The sequence below is a fragment of the Dipodomys ordii genome, unplaced genomic scaffold, assembly GCF_000151885.1.
Source record: "Dipodomys ordii isolate 6190 unplaced genomic scaffold, Dord_2.0 Scaffold11, whole genome shotgun sequence".
In the NCBI taxonomy this organism is placed as follows: Eukaryota; Metazoa; Chordata; class Mammalia; order Rodentia; family Heteromyidae; genus Dipodomys; species Dipodomys ordii.
Window position 1 is genome coordinate 15,628,542 of NW_012267227.1, and position 17,580 is coordinate 15,646,121.

The window sequence follows — 17,580 nt, forward strand, 5'->3', positions numbered from 1 at the left end:
CAGGGGAGAGTCCGGGTGGAGGGGGTGGGGTGGGGGGGCGGTGTCTGTGAGAGGAGGGAAGGGGTGAAGTGCCCCAGGGCGGGGGTGGGGGGGGCGAGGACACCCATTCGAGGGTGGTTTGTGGAGGAGAAGGAGATGTTCAGCTCCAGAGAGACACCGGTGAGGGAAAGAATGGATGGATCTCTGGGCAAGTCCTGGGGAAGGGAGGGGGTGGGAATCGTTCAAGAGTTCACTGTAAAGATGAGACCAAGGTAGGAAGGAGGATTTGGAGTTCAAGGTCAGCCTGCGCTTACAGAGACCCTGTCAAAAAGAAAGAAAAAGGAGAGGGGGGGGGGAAACAAAAAAGTTACCAGTATTGATGATTCATAAGGGTTTGAAGGACTGTTTCATACAGGGAAATCGTGAGTGGGAGGATATTAGCTGGCTTCACTGGACAAGTTGACCAATGATGGGGGCTGGGGTGGGGTGGGAGGAGGGACCTGCAGTCAGTGTGGGGAGTGGTTAGGGAGTCAACCATGAGTCTTCTTAGCATGCTGGGGAATGTAGGAGGCTTGAGACTTGAGAACCAGGCATCGGTGTGGTTGTCAGAATGATCCGTGTCAGAATAAGCAATGTGCATGAAGTATTAAAAAAAAAAAATTAGCCTGGTTCCTGTGGCTCAGGCCTGTAATCCTAGCTACTCAGGAGGCTGAGATCTGAGGATGGAGGTTCAAAGCCAGCCCTGGGCAGGAAAGTCCGTGAGATTCTTATCTCCAACAAACCACTAGAAAACCGGAAGTGGTGCTGTAGCTCAAGTGGTAGAGCACTGGCCTTGAGCTGAAGAGCTGAGGGACAGAGCTCAGGCCCAGAGTTCAAACCCCATGACCTACCCCCCCCCAAAAAAAAATTACATTAAGAATCAAGTGAGGGGATCCACTTTTGGAAGTAGGAAGATATTGGTGGTCTGAAGAGTCCCTCTACCCAGTGAAAGTAAGTATTCCTTTACCACTGATGAACCCTCCATCAAGGCCCTAAGTTCTAAGGGTTAAAAACAGTTCCATGGTTTAGCCTCCTCTCTACTTTTCTCTAGATTTAACATAGATGTTCCCAAATTGCCTTCCTGGATGCCTCTCCCTCCCCGCTTGCCTTCCTTACCTATTTACTCTCTTCCTTTTTTCTTGCTTTCTTTCATCCCTTCCTCCTTCCTTCTTTTCATACTGATTTTGGCCATAGTAAGATTGCCCTTTAGCCTAATGCAGAGTTCAAAATTGTCTTACATAATGAAGTTTGGGGAAGAGATGAAGGGGAAGGAGCTAGAAAACAGGAAAGTGGTTTCAGGAACACCACATTAAACCCTAGCTTCTTGCAGAGGTACGTCTAAATAAATCCTGGCTTGTTTCATGGCTATTTCTGTCAGGTTTCTATTTTTTGCTTTGTTAACTATGAATTTGGACCTTCACCTCTCTTCAGTACCTACTTGTGAATGCTGCTTCTTCCCATTCTATTACTTACCACTGTGAAAGAGATTCAAAAACATGACTGTATGCTCAGTGAAAAAAACAAGGAAGACTTAGCAGAAGAAAGGACAAAGGATTAGGAATCTTAAACAAGAAAGAAAGCCCCTACTTCAGAGAAAGGGTAAAGAGTATGACAAAATTCTAATTCCTTAAAGTGTACAGGAACCTTGGGAATGCCACAAGTCATAGAAATTGGGTCAGGTTACTAAAGAAGAGTTCAAAGGAACACCAATGAATTAGGAGGGGTAGTGCATTTATGAGACTACCACACAACTGGAAATGTTAAGAATAAAGATATTGTGTTGCTAGTCACCGGTGGCTTACACCTGTAACCTTAGCTACTCAAGGAGGCTGGGATGTAAAGGATTATGGTTTGAAGCCCACCATGGCAGAAAAGTCAGAGTGATTCTACTTCCAAAATAACCAGCCAGACTTGGACGTGTGGCTCAGGTGGTAGAACACCAACCATGAGTAAGCACCCCAGTGAATGTGAAGCCATAAATTCAAACTAGCTTGTGCATACACACAGACATCAAAAAAGAAAAAGAATGAACCTCATGGTAGTTAAACAGCAGGTAAGCAGATAATGAAGACTGGAAAGGTTGAGCTCTACACAACATTGTAATTTTCAAATTAAAGCTGCAACCACAGTTGTAATGAATGACATAAAAATAGAGAAGGTAATTATGGAAAACTAAAAAGTCGATACCAAAAAATTAATCTACTCATGCAGGGATGTTTGTGGCTTTCATTAGAGTTGTCCGTCAGTGTCTGAGAACTTACAGAGACCGTGGAAAATTTCTGATGTGTGACTCAATTTTATTTTTGGAAAATAATGACATGATCATATTCCTACAGTTCACTACTAACAAATGTTACCCTTTGGTGTATTCACTTTAGCTCTTTTCAACATTGAAATAGATGGTATAGGCAAGATTATAAAGTATCATTTGAATCTTCAGTTCCATTCTTCTTTCTCGTCAGAGCTAAGCACTATCAGTGTCTTACTTTCAGTCCAATTTCAATACTTCTGCTAATTATATATACAATCATAAAAATATTGCTTACTCATAAAAACAGAATTATCCCTGCAGCTTGCACTTGGAAACTGTCCATTCATTACATGTAACTTTTTTTTTTTATTTTAGGAGTCTGATCATAAAGCTTACACTTACCTGGGATTTACAATCTTTATACCTCAGCCTCCCAAGTGCTGGGATTACAGGCATATCCCACCACTTCCAACTACATATAACTCTATATTTTTGGAGGGTGGAGTGGGGTGGTCGTGGGGCTTGAACTCTGGGTCTGGGCATTGTCCCTGAGCTCTTTAGCTCAAGGCTAGCCACAGCACCACTTCTGGTTTTCTGGTGGTTCATTGGTTAAAGTCTCACTGACATTCCTGCCCAGGCTGGCTTTGAACCTCAATCGATCATCAGATCTCAGCCTCCTAAATAGCTTAGGATTACAGGCTTGAGACACCAGTGCCCAGCAAACTCTATTCTTCTGTTTTTGTAAACTGCTGTTAGTGTGATGTTTCTTGAGTTAATGTTTATAGGAATAAAGATGGAGTTTAAGAGCAAAGCCAGCTGAGTTATCTTGCTCTTGAGTCCTTAAGTTTAGCCCTGCTATGGGGAGGTAGAGTGGGCTAAGAACTTGGTGAAAAGAATCCAAAGTTTAATATGTTGCTCTAATCTTCTCTTCTGGTAGAAATCAACTATAGCCTTCCTTGAAGAACTGCCTTTCCCATTCACTGGCTGGAGTTACATTGTTTCCTGCTGGCAGAACCAGGGACATGCCAGCACTGTAAGGCTTCATCTCTTGATCCTCTTACCAATTTCGTGGTTGGGTGGGGTAAGGAGGGAAGGAAAAAGGAGTCTTGCCTTTTTTTTTTTTAATGGCTCTTGAGCTATTCAAATCATAGCCCATACATAGCCTCCTTTCTTAATGATCCTTCTTTACTTCCTGTTCTCCTTTGTAGTTCTTTCTTTTCCAGTTCTCTAGACTCCATCCTCACCCACTGCCAAGGGGCTTGGATCTGAGCTGATGGGATACCTTCCTCTGCAGAGCGGGATGAGTGGGTATTCCAGCGGGGATGTGGTCATTGACGGCCAGTGAGGACGAAAGCACCACGGCCCACTTTTTCCTTGGAGCTGGAGATGAGGGGCTGGGAACCCATGGAATAGGCATGAGGACAGAAGAGAGTGACAGCGAGCTCCTTGAGGATGAGGAGGACGAAGTGGTAAGACTAGGGGGGAAGGAGGTGACTTGGCATTGGGACTCCGGTCGTAGAGAGTTGGGATTTCACTGAACGGAGATAACCTCTCTGTTCTTCCCAGATGCATAAAGCAGGCGCTATCCTGATTAGAAAAGAGGCACTAGAAACCGATAGATTGCCCCTCTTTGAAACCCCTGTTCCTCAGTGTGCCTATAGCTCACACCTGTAATCCTAGCCCCTCTGGAGGCTGCCATCTGAAGATTGAGATTCGAAGCTAGCTGAACCAGAATAGTTCATTAGATGCTTACCTTCAGTTAACCAGAAAAAATGCCAGATATAGAAGCATGCCTCAGGTGGTAGAGCGCCAACCCTGAATGAAATAAACCAAGTAGTATGAGGTCCTGAGTTCAATCCCTGGTACCAGCAGAAAATAAAAGAGAAAGACACTCCTGCTCTGTTACCGTCCTTCTGTTATGATCATTGGTTCTCTGGTTCTGCTTTAGCACACATTTCCCACCATGGGAACACTTCTGTCCTTTATAGAAATCCATAAACTGTGCTCCAACCTAGACCAAAGTTAGGAGGTACCCTTTACCTCAAAGGGCCAAAGAACCTGTGCCCTTAAAGAGAGGAGACTGTTCTCTGGTGAGGCTGATAAAGGTGGGGAAGTTCTCAAGTTCTGATAGTATTTTTCTGTATGTAGCCTCCAGAACCTCAGATCATTGTTGGCATCTGTGCCATGACCAAGAAGTCCAAGTCCAAACCAATGACCCAAATCCTAGAGCGACTCTGCCGATTTGACTACCTGACTGTCATCATCCTGGGAGAAGATGTCATCCTCAATGAACCTGTGGAAAACTGGCCGTCCTGCCACTGCCTCATCTCTTTCCACTCCAAAGGTTAGGGTCTGAAAAGGAAAGTGGGGAGAAGGGTAGTTGAAAATGCTGGATTCAGAATCAGGGTCTTATTAGAAAGGAGGCCGAAGTGGCAGAGTACTAGCCTTGAGCAAAAGAAGCTCAGGAACAGTGCCCAGGCCCTGAGTTCAAGCCCCAGGACTGGCAATGAAAAAAGAAAAAAAAAAAAAAAAGGAAAGAAGAAAGGAAGGAAGGAAAGGAGGGAGGGAGGGCGGGCAGGCCATCAGCTCTTCCAGCACACTAGAGAATACTACAAAGGAAGTTTGTTTTCCCCAGATTGAATATTTTAAGGACCATATTCTATCTTCAAGGTAACTCTAAAGATTTTTGACAGCATTTGGTTCCTGGAGGACCCTCAATATAATGAATGTTTTTCCACACCTCCCTGCCTCCTTCTCCCCCTCCCCCATGAATATCTTAGACTTGGGAATGGGCGGAGGATTAATGATGGATTGGATTGGGTAGAGCTCAGTGGCAGCTACCAGTTTTAATGTGTCTCTCTTGTTTTCTCACCCTGTCTCTTTGACATTCTGTTTCATTTCTTCATCCCAGGTTTTCCTCTGGACAAAGCTGTGGCTTACTCTAAGCTTCGAAATCCCTTTCTTATCAATGATCTGGCCATGCAATATTACATCCAAGATAGGTATAGCTTCCTGTGGGCCAGGGGTGGGTGACTCTGAGATTATGCCCATTTAGGGAATACATTCTGGGCAGGGTTGGGTTAAACAAACACGCTTAATTTTTGTACCCTGTTGAGTTCTGAGGCCCGGAGCCTGCTAATCCCTGTATGAATTAAATCCTTAGCTTCTCTCCCTAGTTCTTCCACCCCCTCCCAGTTTATTTATTTGTGTGGGACAGGAGGGAGGTATACCGGATCCTGAAAGAGGAGGGTATTGATCTGCCTCGCTATGCTGTACTCAACCGTGACCCTGCCCGACCCGAGGGTGAGTACCTGACCTTGCCTAGTCCTTCCCTGTTTTGCTTTCCAATGACTGAACTCTGTGACCACCCTCTAGACATCTCCGACATGCCACCTAACTGTGGGGCTCTGAGTATTGGATTATGGATAGGGTGAGAGCCACAATCTTTAGACAGAACCTTTGACCTGTTATATAGCTATTATTATCTCTATATGCCATATGCAAATATTACTGCATCTTTTATTTAGATAGAGATGGTCATAAAAATTTGAGGATTATAGGGATGGGGAAGTGAGAGTTGGAAGTCTGTTACAACCTTAACCCCTCTCAGAGTGCAACCTGATAGAAGGTGAAGACCAAGTAGAGGTCAATGGAGCTGTGTTTCCTAAGCCCTTTGTGGAGAAGCCTGTGAGTGCCGAGGACCACAACGTTTACATCTACTACCCCAGCTCAGCTGGAGGAGGAAGCCAGCGTCTCTTCCGTAAGGTGTGGGAGACAGTTTGTGCATCTGGGGAGTTAGAATGGTAGAAGGGAAAGAATGATATATATTTTTTTGTTTTTGCTTTTGTTTTTTGTTGTTGTTGGTCGTGGGGCTTGAATTCTGGGTCTGGGTGCTGTCCCTCAGCTCTTAAGCTCAAGGCTAGTGCTCTACCACTTGAGCCACACTGCCACTTTCTGGTGGTTTATTGGAGATAAGAGTCTCAGGGTCTTTCCTGCCCGGGCTGGCTCTGAACTGTGATCCTCAGATCTCAGCCTCCTGAATAGCTAGGATTACAGGTGTGAGCCACCAGCGCCCGGCGAAAGAATGATATTGTTGGGAGAGGAGCTGGGAGATTTAGGAACAAATCTTGGGGTTGAGGCAATTGTTTTCCTTTTTTTTTCATTTTCTTTCTTTCTTTTCTTCCTGAAGATTGGCAGCCGGAGCAGTGTTTACTCTCCTGAGAGCAGTGTCCGAAAGACAGGGTCATACATCTATGAGGAGTTTATGCCGACAGATGGAACAGATGTCAAGGTTATGGTGGATACAGGGATTTAAGACATCGTTAATGTCTGGGTGGGAATGGGGTGCTTGGGAAGCCGGTGGAAGTGTATGGGGAGGGGAATGAGTCCTAGACAATAAAGTATACCTACAATTGGCTTTTTGTGTGCATGGATGCCAATGCTGGTACTTGAATTCAGAGCCTGGGTGCAGCCCCTTAACTTTTTTGCTCATGGCTTAGCATTCTACCACCTGAGCCACAGCTCCAATTTTGGCTTTTTTTTTTTTTTTGGTGGGGGGTCAGTGTTGGGGCTTGAACTCAGGGCCTGGCTGTTGTCCCTGAAATTCCATGCTCAAAGCTAGCACTCTACCACTTGAACCAGCACCACTTTGAGTTTTCTTTTTGAGTGGTTAGTTGAGGAATCTCAAAGGGACTTTCCTGCCCAGGCTGGCTTTGAACTGCAATTCTCAGATCTCAGCCTCCTGTATAGCTAGGATTATAGGCGTGAGCCACTGGTGCCCAGTTCACTTTTGGCTTTTTGAAGGTTAACTGGAGATAAGTGTCTCACAGGCTTTCCTGCCTCAGTTGTTTCAAATTGATCCTCAGATTTAAGCCTCCTGATTAGCTAGGATTTCAGACCAGCACCCAGTTTACAATTGGCTTTCATAGGAAGATAACAAATGAAACCTTAAGACTCATTTTCACCATTAGAGCAAGGACAAAGTAAATGGGGAATGAATGATAGAATATTGACAAACCTTTTTTTTTTTGGTGCTATTCTTGGGGCTTGAACTCAATGCTTGGGCACTGTTCCTGAGACTTTATACTCAAGGCTAGCATTCTACCCCTTGAGTCACAGTTTCACTTCCAGCTTTTTTTTTTGGGTCCGGTCATGGGGCCTGAACTCTGGGCCTGAGCACTGTCCCTCAGCTCTTCAGCTCAAGGCTAGCACTCTACTACTTGAGCCACAGTGCCACTTCCGGCTTTTTTCTTTTTGCTTATGTGGTGCTGAGGAATCGAACCCAGGGCCTCAGGCATGCAAGGCAAGCACTCTACCACTGAGCCACCTTCCCAGCCCCTCACTTCCAGCTTTTTGTAGTTAATTGAACATAAAAGTCGCTTAGACTTTCCTGCCTGAGCTAGCTTTGAACCTCAATCCTTAGACCTCAGCCTCTTGAATAGGATTACCGAAGTAAGCCACTGGCATCTGGCAGCAAACTCTTTTATAATGAAGACTAGTAGCTCCAGAGTCCCAGAGTAAAGCCTTCATAATGACACCGCAGTAGGGCTCAGGAACAAAAATGTCATGCTCCTTACTCTTAATACTCAAAGTTTGTTGGTTTGGATTGGTTTGGGTTTTACTCTGAATCTAGTCTACAGACATAGTGCTCATATTGTCTTCTCATATACAGGGTGAGCTGTGGGCATACTCAGTGATGCTATGTACCTGCAGGTATATACAGTGGGGCCAGATTATGCCCATGCTGAAGCTAGAAAATCTCCAGCTTTGGATGGGAAGGTTGAACGAGACAGTGAAGGAAAAGAGGTTCGCTATCCAGTCATGCTGACTGCCATGGAAAAGCTGGTGGCAAGGAAGGTCTGCGTAGCTTTTAAGGTAGGTGAGGGTGCCGGGGTACCATGGAATGAGCGCGAGAGAATGGAGCCAAGAATGATGCTATTTCCATATTTTCTTTCCTCCCCTACAGCAAACAGTTTGTGGATTTGACCTTCTTCGGGCCAATGGTCACTCCTTTGTGTGTGATGTCAATGGCTTCAGTTTTGTCAAGAACTCTATGAAATACTATGATGACTGTGCCAAGATTCTGGGGTAAGAAACAGAGGGTCTGGACAGGGGAGGGAGGGAGGGCTGAGAGAAAAGGGTTAGAAAGCTTTCTTTCTTTTCTTTTTTTTTTTTGCTGGTTCTGGGGCTTGAACTCAGGCCTGGGTGCTGTCCTTGGGCCTCTTTGTGCTCAAGGTTAGTAGTACTCAACCACTTGAGCAACAATGCCACTTCTAGTTTTTCTGAGTAGTTTATTGGAAATAAGAGTTTCACAGGGACTTTTCTGCCCAGACTGCCTTTGAACCCTAATCTTCAGATCTCAGCCTCCTGAGTAGCTGGCATTACAGGTGTGAGTCACCAGCGCCCGGCTGTTTTCTCTTTATTTTAAATATTGGAAAAATGATTTAAAAAGGAAAAAGGGAAAGAGTCTCCTTAGACCTTTTGTCTTTCCAACACTGCGTTCCTCAGAGATGAGGATAGTTTTAAACATAACATATTGTCCTTTTCTGCCATGTATAAATAAACTGTATTTATTTTTACTAAATGTGATCATACTATGATTTTGTTCCAAAGTTGACTTTAAAAACTCATCATGTAGCTGGGCACCGGTGGCTCACACCTGTAATCCTAGCTACTCAGGAGGCTGACATCTGAGGATCACGGTTCAAAGCCAGCCCGGGCAGGAAAAACTGTGAGACTCTTACTTCCAATAAACCACTCAAAAAACCAGAAGTCGTTCTGTGGCTCAGTTGGTAGAGCACTAGCTGAAGAGCTGAGGGATAGCACCCAGGCCCAGATTTCAAGCCCCATGACTGACAAAAAAAATAATAAATTATATATATATATATATATGTATATGTATGTATGTATATGTATGTGTATGTATGTATATGTATGTGTACGTATGTATGGAAGTGGTTCCGTGGCTGAAGAGCTCAGGTACAGTGCTTGGGCCTAGAGTTCAAGCCCCATAACAAACAAAAATAAATGAATAAATAAAGTAAATGGAAATCAAATAAATACTCTATTTAGATTATAGGTCTGGGCACCAAGTCCCTGAATTCAAACACTAGTGCCACAAAAAAAAAGAGAATATAGTAGAAAACTCTGGTTATATGCATTCTCTCTTCTCCACCCAGAAAGAACTATAACCCTTAATTTGGTATTTATCACACCCATGCATTTACTTATGTATCTACCATATATGAATGGGTATGTGGTTACATGTTTTTGAACTTCATATTAATGTTTTCAGCATGTTTTGTTGTTGTTGTGTTTTTGGTGGTGGTACTGGAGTTTGAATTCAGGGCCTCATGCTTGTCAGAGCCCGTACCTCTAACAGTGGAGATGGAGTTGAATAAACTTTTCTGCCTGGGTTGGACTCAAACTGTGGAGCCTCAAAATGTTAGCTTCCCACATAGTTAAAAGATTACAGGTGTGTGCCCCATTACATAGTGTGAGCTTGACTCACATGTGTAGTTCTGGTTTATTTATTTTCATATAAATCTTCAGCCGGGCGCTGGTGGCTCACGCCTGTAATCCTAGCTACTCAGGAGGCTGAGATCTGAGGATCGCGGTTCAAAGCCAGCCCGGGCAGGAGAGACCGTGAGACTCCTATCTCCAATAAACCACCAGAAAACCGGAAGTGGCGCTGTAGCTCAAGTGGTAGAGCGCTCGCCTTGAGCTGAAGAGCTGAAGGACAGCGCCCAGGCCCAGAGTTCAAGCCCCACGACCGACAAAAAAATAAATAAATAAAAAATAAATCTTCATGATTCTTCTAGAAATACCATTATGCGGGAACTTGCCCCACAGTTCCAGATCCCGTGGTCCATCCCCACAGAGGCTGAGGACATTCCCATTGTTCCTACCACATCAGGCACTATGTAAGCAAAAGCAAAATCCCTGGAGTGATCTGTGTAAGATGCAGGGTTTCTATTTCTTTTTTATTTTATTTATTTTTTTTTATTTCTTTTTTATTTTTTTTGCCAGTTGTGGGGTCTGAACTCCGGGCCTGGGTGCTGTCCCTGAGCTCTTCAGCTCAAGGCTAGCACTCTACCACTTGAGCCACAGTGCCACTTCCAGCTTTTTCTGCTTATGTGGTGCTGAGGAATTGAACTCAGGGCCTCATGCATGCGAGGCAAGCGCTCTACCACTGAGCCACCTTCCCAGCCCAGATGCGGGGTTTCTTAAGTCAGACCAGTGGTTGCTTCCTGACTCTCTGCTATCTAACTAGTAAAACCTGGGCCTCTCCTAGATGGTCCCCTTAAATGCAACTTCAGTTCCTAATCTCAGATCGCTGTTCTTTGACATGTCAAGTAGGAGGTGGTGATGGGTCATGGATAAGGTTTGGGGTAGAAGAAAGGCTCTGAAAAGATTCCTGATCTTAGGATGGAACTTCGTTGTGTCATTGCAATTATCCGTCATGGGGATCGTACCCCCAAACAGAAGATGAAGATGGAGGTGACACACCCAAGGTAGGAAGAATATCCTAATTTAGACGAATAAGGATTTTTTTCCACTTTGTTGTTGTTGTTGTTGGTTGTGGGGCTTGAACTTGAGGAAGAGTGCATGGAAAACAGCTTTCAGAAGCGCTGACTATCTCATTCCTTACTTCTTCAGGTTTTTTACTCTGTTTGAGAAACATGGTGGATATAAAACAGGGAAATTAAAACTCAAGCGACCTGAGCAACTCCAGGTAAGGTGGTGAATTGGGTCAGGTGTACTAGGGCTAGAAAAGAGAGGAGTGGGATCTGAGAGAGGGGAGGGGCAGGTGGAAGGATAGCTAGCCAGGACCTCATCTCCTGCATACATATCCTTTTATAACCTGTAGGAAGTGCTGGACATTACAAGGCTGCTGCTTGCTGAACTGGAGAAAGAACCAAGTGGTGAGATCGAGGAAAAGACTGGGAAGTTAGAGCAGCTGAAGTCCGTGTTGGAAATGTGAGAAAAGGGGTCAGCAAAAGGGATTCATTAGTGAGAATGGGGTTCTGGGACAGGAAGTAAACTGCGGCTTTGTCCTACAGGTATGGTCACTTCTCAGGTATCAACAGGAAGGTGCAGTTGACTTATTACCCTCATGGAGTAAAAGCTTCTAATGACAGGCAAGGTAAGAGCTTGTCTCTGATTCTTGAATCTATGGGTGGCCCTTATCTCAAAAGTTACTTTTTTTTTTTTTTTGCCAGTCCTGGGGCTTGAACTCAGGGCCTAGGCACTGTCCCTGAACATCTCTGTACTCAAGGCTAGTGCTCTACCACTTGAGCCACAGCGCCACTTCCAGCTTTTTCTGTTTATGTGTGGTACTGAGGAATCGAACCCAGGGCTTCATGCATGCAAGGCAAGCACTCTACCACTAAGCCACTTTCTCATCTTTTTTTATTTTTTTTTATTTTTATTTGTATTAGTCGTGGGGCTTGAACTCAAGGCTTGGGCTCTGTGCCTGAGCTCTTTTGCTCAAGGCTAGCACTCTATCACCTGAGCCACACCTCCACTCTGGTTTTCAGTGGTTCATTGAAAATAAAAGTTTCACAGACTTTCCTACCTGGATTGGCTTCAAACTGCAGTCCTCAGATCTCAGCTTCCCGAGTAGCTAGGATTATAGGCATGAGCCACCAGTGCCTGGCAGAAAACCTAATGTTGTGATATTTTCATCATATTGCTTAGATCTGAGCCTGCCTACTGCCCCTTCTTTCCTCAGATGTCCAGCAGGAGACTCTGTCACCATCTCTATTGCTGGTTCTGAAGTGGGGTGGAGAACTGACACCCGCTGGCCGTGTTCAGGCTGAGGAGCTGGGGCGAGCTTTTCGCTGCATGTACCCTGGAGGCCAGGGTGAGTGTTCAGTGGTGGTGGTGGTGGTATGAATACCTAGAAGGGCTAAGATAAGATTCATGAGAGAATAATAATAATATAATAATATCAAATAATAATAAAAATAATAATGAGAGAATAATAAAAAAAGAGACAGAGGGGAAAATTAATATTCTTTGATGTGGATTCAGTCCTGATCCTCTCCTCTGCCCCCGCCCCCAGGTGACTATGCTGGATTTCCTGGTTGTGGGCTACTTCGTCTCCATAGCACTTTCCGCCATGACCTCAAGATCTATGCCTCTGATGAAGGCCGTGTCCAGATGACTGCAGCTGCCTTTGCCAAGGTACACCCTACCGTTCTTCTTACAGCAGTCCCACCTGCCATTAGGTAGAAAAACAGAGTTTGGAGCGCTAGAGGGGAAATGTCAAGATGTTGATCTGTCAACTCAAAGCTTGCTTCCATACTACCAAGAAGGACTTGAGAATAACTGGTGGGAGATGGCCCCTTCACCTGTACCCCAGCTCTTCAAGCCAGCTCCTGTTTGATCTCTGGGACCACCTAAGCCTAAGACAACTGCTATCCAGGAAGAGAAACTAAAGGACTTTATGCTTCCCCTCCAGGGCCTCTTGGCTCTAGAAGGAGAACTGACACCCATTTTAGTACAAATGGTGAAGAGTGCCAACATGAATGGGCTCCTGGACAGTGACAGTGACTCCTTGAGCAGCTGCCAGCACCGGGTGAAGGCTCGGCTGCACCACATTTTGCAGCAGGATGCACCCTTTGGCCCCGAGGACTATGATCAGGTCAGGTTCTTCTTATCTCTCTGCCCCCAGATACCCTGGATCCCAAATTCCTAAGGTTCTAAATAATAGCAGTCAATATAGCAGTACATATTACATGCCAGGGACTATTTTAGGGGATATATATATGATATATGCAGTATATACACACTATACATAATATATATTCACTATGTGTTATATATAAAAATATAACTATATATTATATATACACTATATATGACCTCAATCCTTGCAACAACTCTTTCAGATAAGTATACATCCATAATTCTCTTATCTGCACTTTTAAAAATTGAAAAGACATTTGTGTAAGTTTGTCATCAAGTTTAATTTGGCAGCCAAATCTGACACAAACTGTCATAAGACTAAACCACTATGCCTGGCTCACTTAAGCCTTTTTTTTTTTGCCAGTCCTGGGGCTTGAATCCATGGTCTGGACTCTGTCCTAGAGCTTCTTTTGCTCAAGGCTAGCACTCTTATCACTTGAGCCACAGACCACTTCCGTCTTTGGCTTTTTCTGTTTACTCGGTACTGAGGAATCGAACCCAGGGTGTCATGCATGCTATGCAAGCACTGTACTACTAAGCCACATTCCCAGCCTCTAAGCCATTTTTTTTTAAATACACAGTTTGGTGGCATTATATACATTCATATTGTTGTCTAACTATTTCTGATAGGTTCCTAAATGAACTAGTAGCTGAGCTCATTACCTGCATTTGCTATGTTTTCCCCCTGACCTTCTATTCTAGGTCTAGGCAGGGTAATATTATTTGTAATATTTATTCATCAAAATATTCTAGAGATTTTTTTTTGGTTTAATCTAGAGTATTTTCATGTCTAGCATCTCCAAGAGATGAACTTAGGTATGTTTTATTTTTTCTGCACCCCAAGGCTTTTAGATCAGACCCTCTTAGATGACTATGTGCTAGCACACAAATGTATAGAAGGTCCCAGAACTAGTATGTCCATTAGCCTAAGAATATTCATTGAAGTGAGCCAAAAAAATAGACCTATAATAAGCTCACAGGCATCTGGGCAATTGGATCAGTGTCTATTTTCTTCTCTCTCTTCCCCACAGCTGGCTCCCACTGGAAGCACTTCCCTGCTCAACTCCATGAGCATCATCCAGAATCCTGTGAAGGTCTGTGATCAGGTATTTTCCCTGATTGAAAACCTCACCCACCAGATCCGGGAACGGATGCAGGATCCCAAGTCTGTAGGTGGGTCTGAGCACTACTGTCTTCCCCGTAAGGTCTCAGGTATTGATGCATTTCTTTTTATTTATTTATTTTTTTGTCGGTCGTGGGGCTTGAACTCTGGGCCTGGGCACTGTCCCTCAGCTCTTCAGCTCAAGGCGAGTGCTCTACCACTTGAGCTACAGCGCCACTTCCGGTTTTCTGGTGGTTTATTGGAGATAGGAGTCTCACTGTCTCTCCTGCCCGGGCTGGCTTTGAACCGCGATCCTCAGATCTCAGCCTCCTGAGTAGCTAGGATTACAGGCGTGAGCCACCAGTGCCTGGCTTGATGCATTTCTTATGCACTCCTGGGTGCTTTCCTAAATGTCTGAAATAAGGCATCCCTGTCCCCCTGGTTCTTCTCCAGAGTTCCCAGGGTCTGTTGTTGGAGGTCAAATCTTTGCCTTTATCTGACTGCCCATTTTCCTCCCAGACTTACAACTTTACCACAGCGAGACACTAGAATTAATGCTACAACGTTGGAGCAAGCTGGAGCGTGACTTTCGACAGAAGAGTGGGCGCTATGATATCAGCAAGATCCCCGATATCTATGACTGTGTCAAGTATGATGTGCAGCACAATGCAAGTCTGGGACTTCAAGGCACAGCAGAGTTGCTCCGTCTGTCTAAAGCACTTGCTGATGTAGTCATTCCCCAGGTGTGTCTCACATGGGGCATCTACTTAGGGATAAGGGTATTGGGGAAAGAATCGAGAGGGAAGATGGAAAGGAGAGGTGTTTGGAGAACAGAGAAAGGAAATTTAGAGAGGCAATTAATTACGTTGCTAGAATTCTCAGAATCCACTCTGGCTTTGGATTAAGTACTTGAGGCAAATTGCCTAGACATGTGGAAAGGAGGAATGTAATCGGTAGGAAAGAAGCCCTAGACCTGAGGTGAAGATGGGCATGATTTTGGTGGGGCTGGGAATAGAAAGAAAAAGAAAAACAAGACTCATTGAGTTACTTATTCTTGGCCTACGGCCCCTTAGGAGTACGGGATCAGTCGGGAGGAGAAACTGGAAATTGCTGTGGGCTTCTGTCTTCCACTGTTGCGGAAGATACTACTTGACCTGCAGAGAACTCACGAGGATGAGTCTGTCAACAAGCTGCATCCCCTGTGAGGGAGGGCTGGGAGGGGTGCTGGATGGAGGGAGGGGCATGTTGGAAACTGGGAAATCAAGGCTGGGACAGCCTGGGGCACCAAGAAGGCGGGGGATCTTGGGATGAAGAGGAGAGTCTTTTTTTGTGGGAGGAGGGAGTTTGCAGAAGGGTGGGAAAAGGGTTATTTGACTCTGTCATTTCACTGTTACCTCAGGTACTCCAGAGGAGTGCTCTCCCCAGGCCGCCACGTTCGAACACGTCTCTATTTCACCAGTGAGAGTCACGTCCACTCCCTCCTCAGTGTCTTCCGTTATGGGGGACTTCTTGATGTAAGGATGCTCCTTCTTTCCTCTGAGCCCATGAACATCTTTTCTTAGCATTCTTTTACCCGCCTCCACCCCCAACTTCTGTGTTTCTGCAAGTTTTCTTTTTTTTCTCCTTAGCTCCCTGCCCATCCCCTGACTGTCTTTGGCCGTTTGGCTTACCTCTTTTTGTGTTTGGTAGGAAACCCAGGATGCACAATGGCAGCGAGCTTTGGCTTATCTTAGTGCCATCTCAGAGCTCAACTACATGACCCAGATTGTTATCATGCTTTATGAGGACAACACAAGGGTGAGGAGCAAAAAGGGCGGGATGAGGAGAGGTCCCCTTCTTTCTACCTCCATTAAAGAAAAAGAGAGAGGCCTGGCACTGGTGGCTTATACCTGTAATCCTAACTATTCAGGGGGGCTGAGATCTGAGGATCACAGTTCAAAGCCAGCCCAGGCAGGAAAGTCCGGGAGACTCATCTCCAATAAACCACCAGAAAACAGTGGCGCTGTGGCTCAAGTGGTAGAACGCTAGCCTTGAGCTGAAAAGCTGAAGGACAGCACCCAGGCTCAGAGTTCAAGCCCCACAACCGCCAAAAGAGAGACGCGGTGGGGGAGGGTTCTTGGTGGCTCACATTTGTAATCCTAGCTACTCAGGAGGCTGAGAACTGAAGATCGTGGTTTGAAGCCAGCCTGGGGCAGGGAAGTCTGTGAGACCTTATCTCCAATTAACTACAAAAAAAAAAAAAAAAGTTGAAGTGGAACTGTGACTCAAAGTAGTAGAATGCTAGCCTTGAACAAAAAAAGCTCAGGGACAGCACCCAGGCCCTGAGTTCAAGCCCTATGACCAAAGAAAGAGAGAGAGGAGAACTTTCTTACCCTTAAAGTTTGTAGAGTCTAGCTTGATGGAGCACTTCAACACAGCACAACATCCAGAAGGTTCTTTTTGGAATAGAAAAATATGTTTTGGAGTGATGTTGAGCCAGAGAGATAAGCTAGAACACAGCTCTGATGTGAGGGGGAGACAGAATTTGGGATGATGTTGGGAGTCTTTTCTCCCTCAAATATGTTTCCTATGCACTTGGCTCCACAAAGATGTCTTCACAGAGTGCTGCTGTATGTATTTGTACCAGAGCAAAGCTGAATTATAAGAGGTGGGTGGGACGGTTTATAGACCTCCAAAATTTGAAAGTCAAGTGGAGTGATGAATTATGCATAGTGAGAAACAAAGGAACGAGGATCCTATAACAGATCAGCCCCAGCTGGGGTAAGACCCTCTGGGAGGATGTATCCTCTGGAGTTCCTCTCTGTTGCCTCTGCCTGTTCTACCACTACATCCAGCTTCTCCCAACTGCCCCTCCATCTGGTGATACCCCTTAGGATCCCTTATCAGAGGAGCGGTTCCATGTGGAGCTGCATTTCAGCCCTGGAGTGAAAGGCGTTGAAGAAGAAGGCACTGCCCCAGCCGGCTGTGGATTCCGTCCAGCCTCTTCTGAGGTAGGTCCAAGGGCTGGGATTGGGGACTAAAGGCATCTACAAATCAAGTGAGAGGAAATTGATTGGAAAAAGGTTAGGGAGTTTGGTATTAGGAGGCTGGAAATCATTCACGCCTCTCCTTTCTGCCTATAACTGAACAGAATGAGGAGATAAAAACAGATCAAGGCAGCATGGAGAACCTGTGCCCAGGGAAGGCATCAGATGAGCCAGACCGAGCATTGCAGACTTCACCACAGCCTTCTGAGGGCCCGGGCCTCCCGAGGAGATCACCCCTCATTCGTAACCGGAAAGCTGGGTCCATGGAGGTAAGGAGAGGGGCTTGGGAAGACATAAATGGATGGGAGTACTCATAGCAATATCCATGTATTCCCTAACTCCCTTGGAGTCTCCTCTGCCCCTGACTGATACGTGTTACTTATTCTCTCTTTCACAACTGGCCTCTCAGTAGAACTTCTTAAAGCTAGTTGAATCTTCTGATACTAAAGACTTGGCAGTAAAGGTGTCTGAGAGAGAAAGGTTTTAAGGGA

At 45.2% G+C, this 17,580-nt stretch overlaps 1 protein-coding gene across 11 annotated transcripts in view; it reads left to right on the forward strand.

Moving 5' to 3' along the window:
* The first annotated feature begins 3,211 nt into the window (after positions 1–3,211).
* Ppip5k1 (diphosphoinositol pentakisphosphate kinase 1) overlaps positions 3,212–17,580 on the forward strand; it is a 37,608-nt gene continuing 23,239 nt past the window's right edge. For 7 of the 11 annotated variants that reach the window (XM_013010181.1, XM_013010185.1, XM_013010187.1 and 4 more), the window contains exons 1-24: positions 3,212–3,302; positions 3,564–3,738; positions 4,418–4,613; positions 5,181–5,271; positions 5,487–5,572; positions 5,880–6,034; positions 6,459–6,560; positions 7,982–8,143; positions 8,235–8,356; positions 10,090–10,191; positions 10,696–10,782; positions 10,928–11,003; positions 11,139–11,248; positions 11,332–11,414; positions 12,003–12,134; positions 12,336–12,457; positions 12,735–12,917; positions 13,993–14,134; positions 14,583–14,806; positions 15,137–15,264; positions 15,463–15,577; positions 15,753–15,860; positions 16,937–17,053; positions 17,194–17,358. In XM_013010181.1, the coding sequence (XP_012865635.1) occupies positions 3,592–3,738; positions 4,418–4,613; positions 5,181–5,271; positions 5,487–5,572; positions 5,880–6,034; positions 6,459–6,560; positions 7,982–8,143; positions 8,235–8,356; positions 10,090–10,191; positions 10,696–10,782; positions 10,928–11,003; positions 11,139–11,248; positions 11,332–11,414; positions 12,003–12,134; positions 12,336–12,457; positions 12,735–12,917; positions 13,993–14,134; positions 14,583–14,806; positions 15,137–15,264; positions 15,463–15,577; positions 15,753–15,860; positions 16,937–17,053; positions 17,194–17,358 (2,955 nt within the window). In that variant the 5' untranslated portion in view covers positions 3,212–3,302; positions 3,564–3,591. Of the gene's footprint in view, positions 3,303–3,477; positions 3,739–4,417; positions 4,614–5,180; positions 5,272–5,486; positions 5,573–5,879; positions 6,035–6,367; positions 6,561–7,940; positions 8,144–8,234; positions 8,357–10,089; positions 10,192–10,695; positions 10,783–10,927; positions 11,004–11,138; positions 11,249–11,331; positions 11,415–12,002; positions 12,135–12,335; positions 12,458–12,734; positions 12,918–13,992; positions 14,135–14,582; positions 14,807–15,136; positions 15,265–15,462; positions 15,578–15,752; positions 15,861–16,936; positions 17,054–17,193; positions 17,359–17,580 lie in introns of those variants that run through there. The other 4 variants (XM_013010182.1, XM_013010183.1, XM_013010184.1 and 1 more) reach the window with 4 other exon arrangements.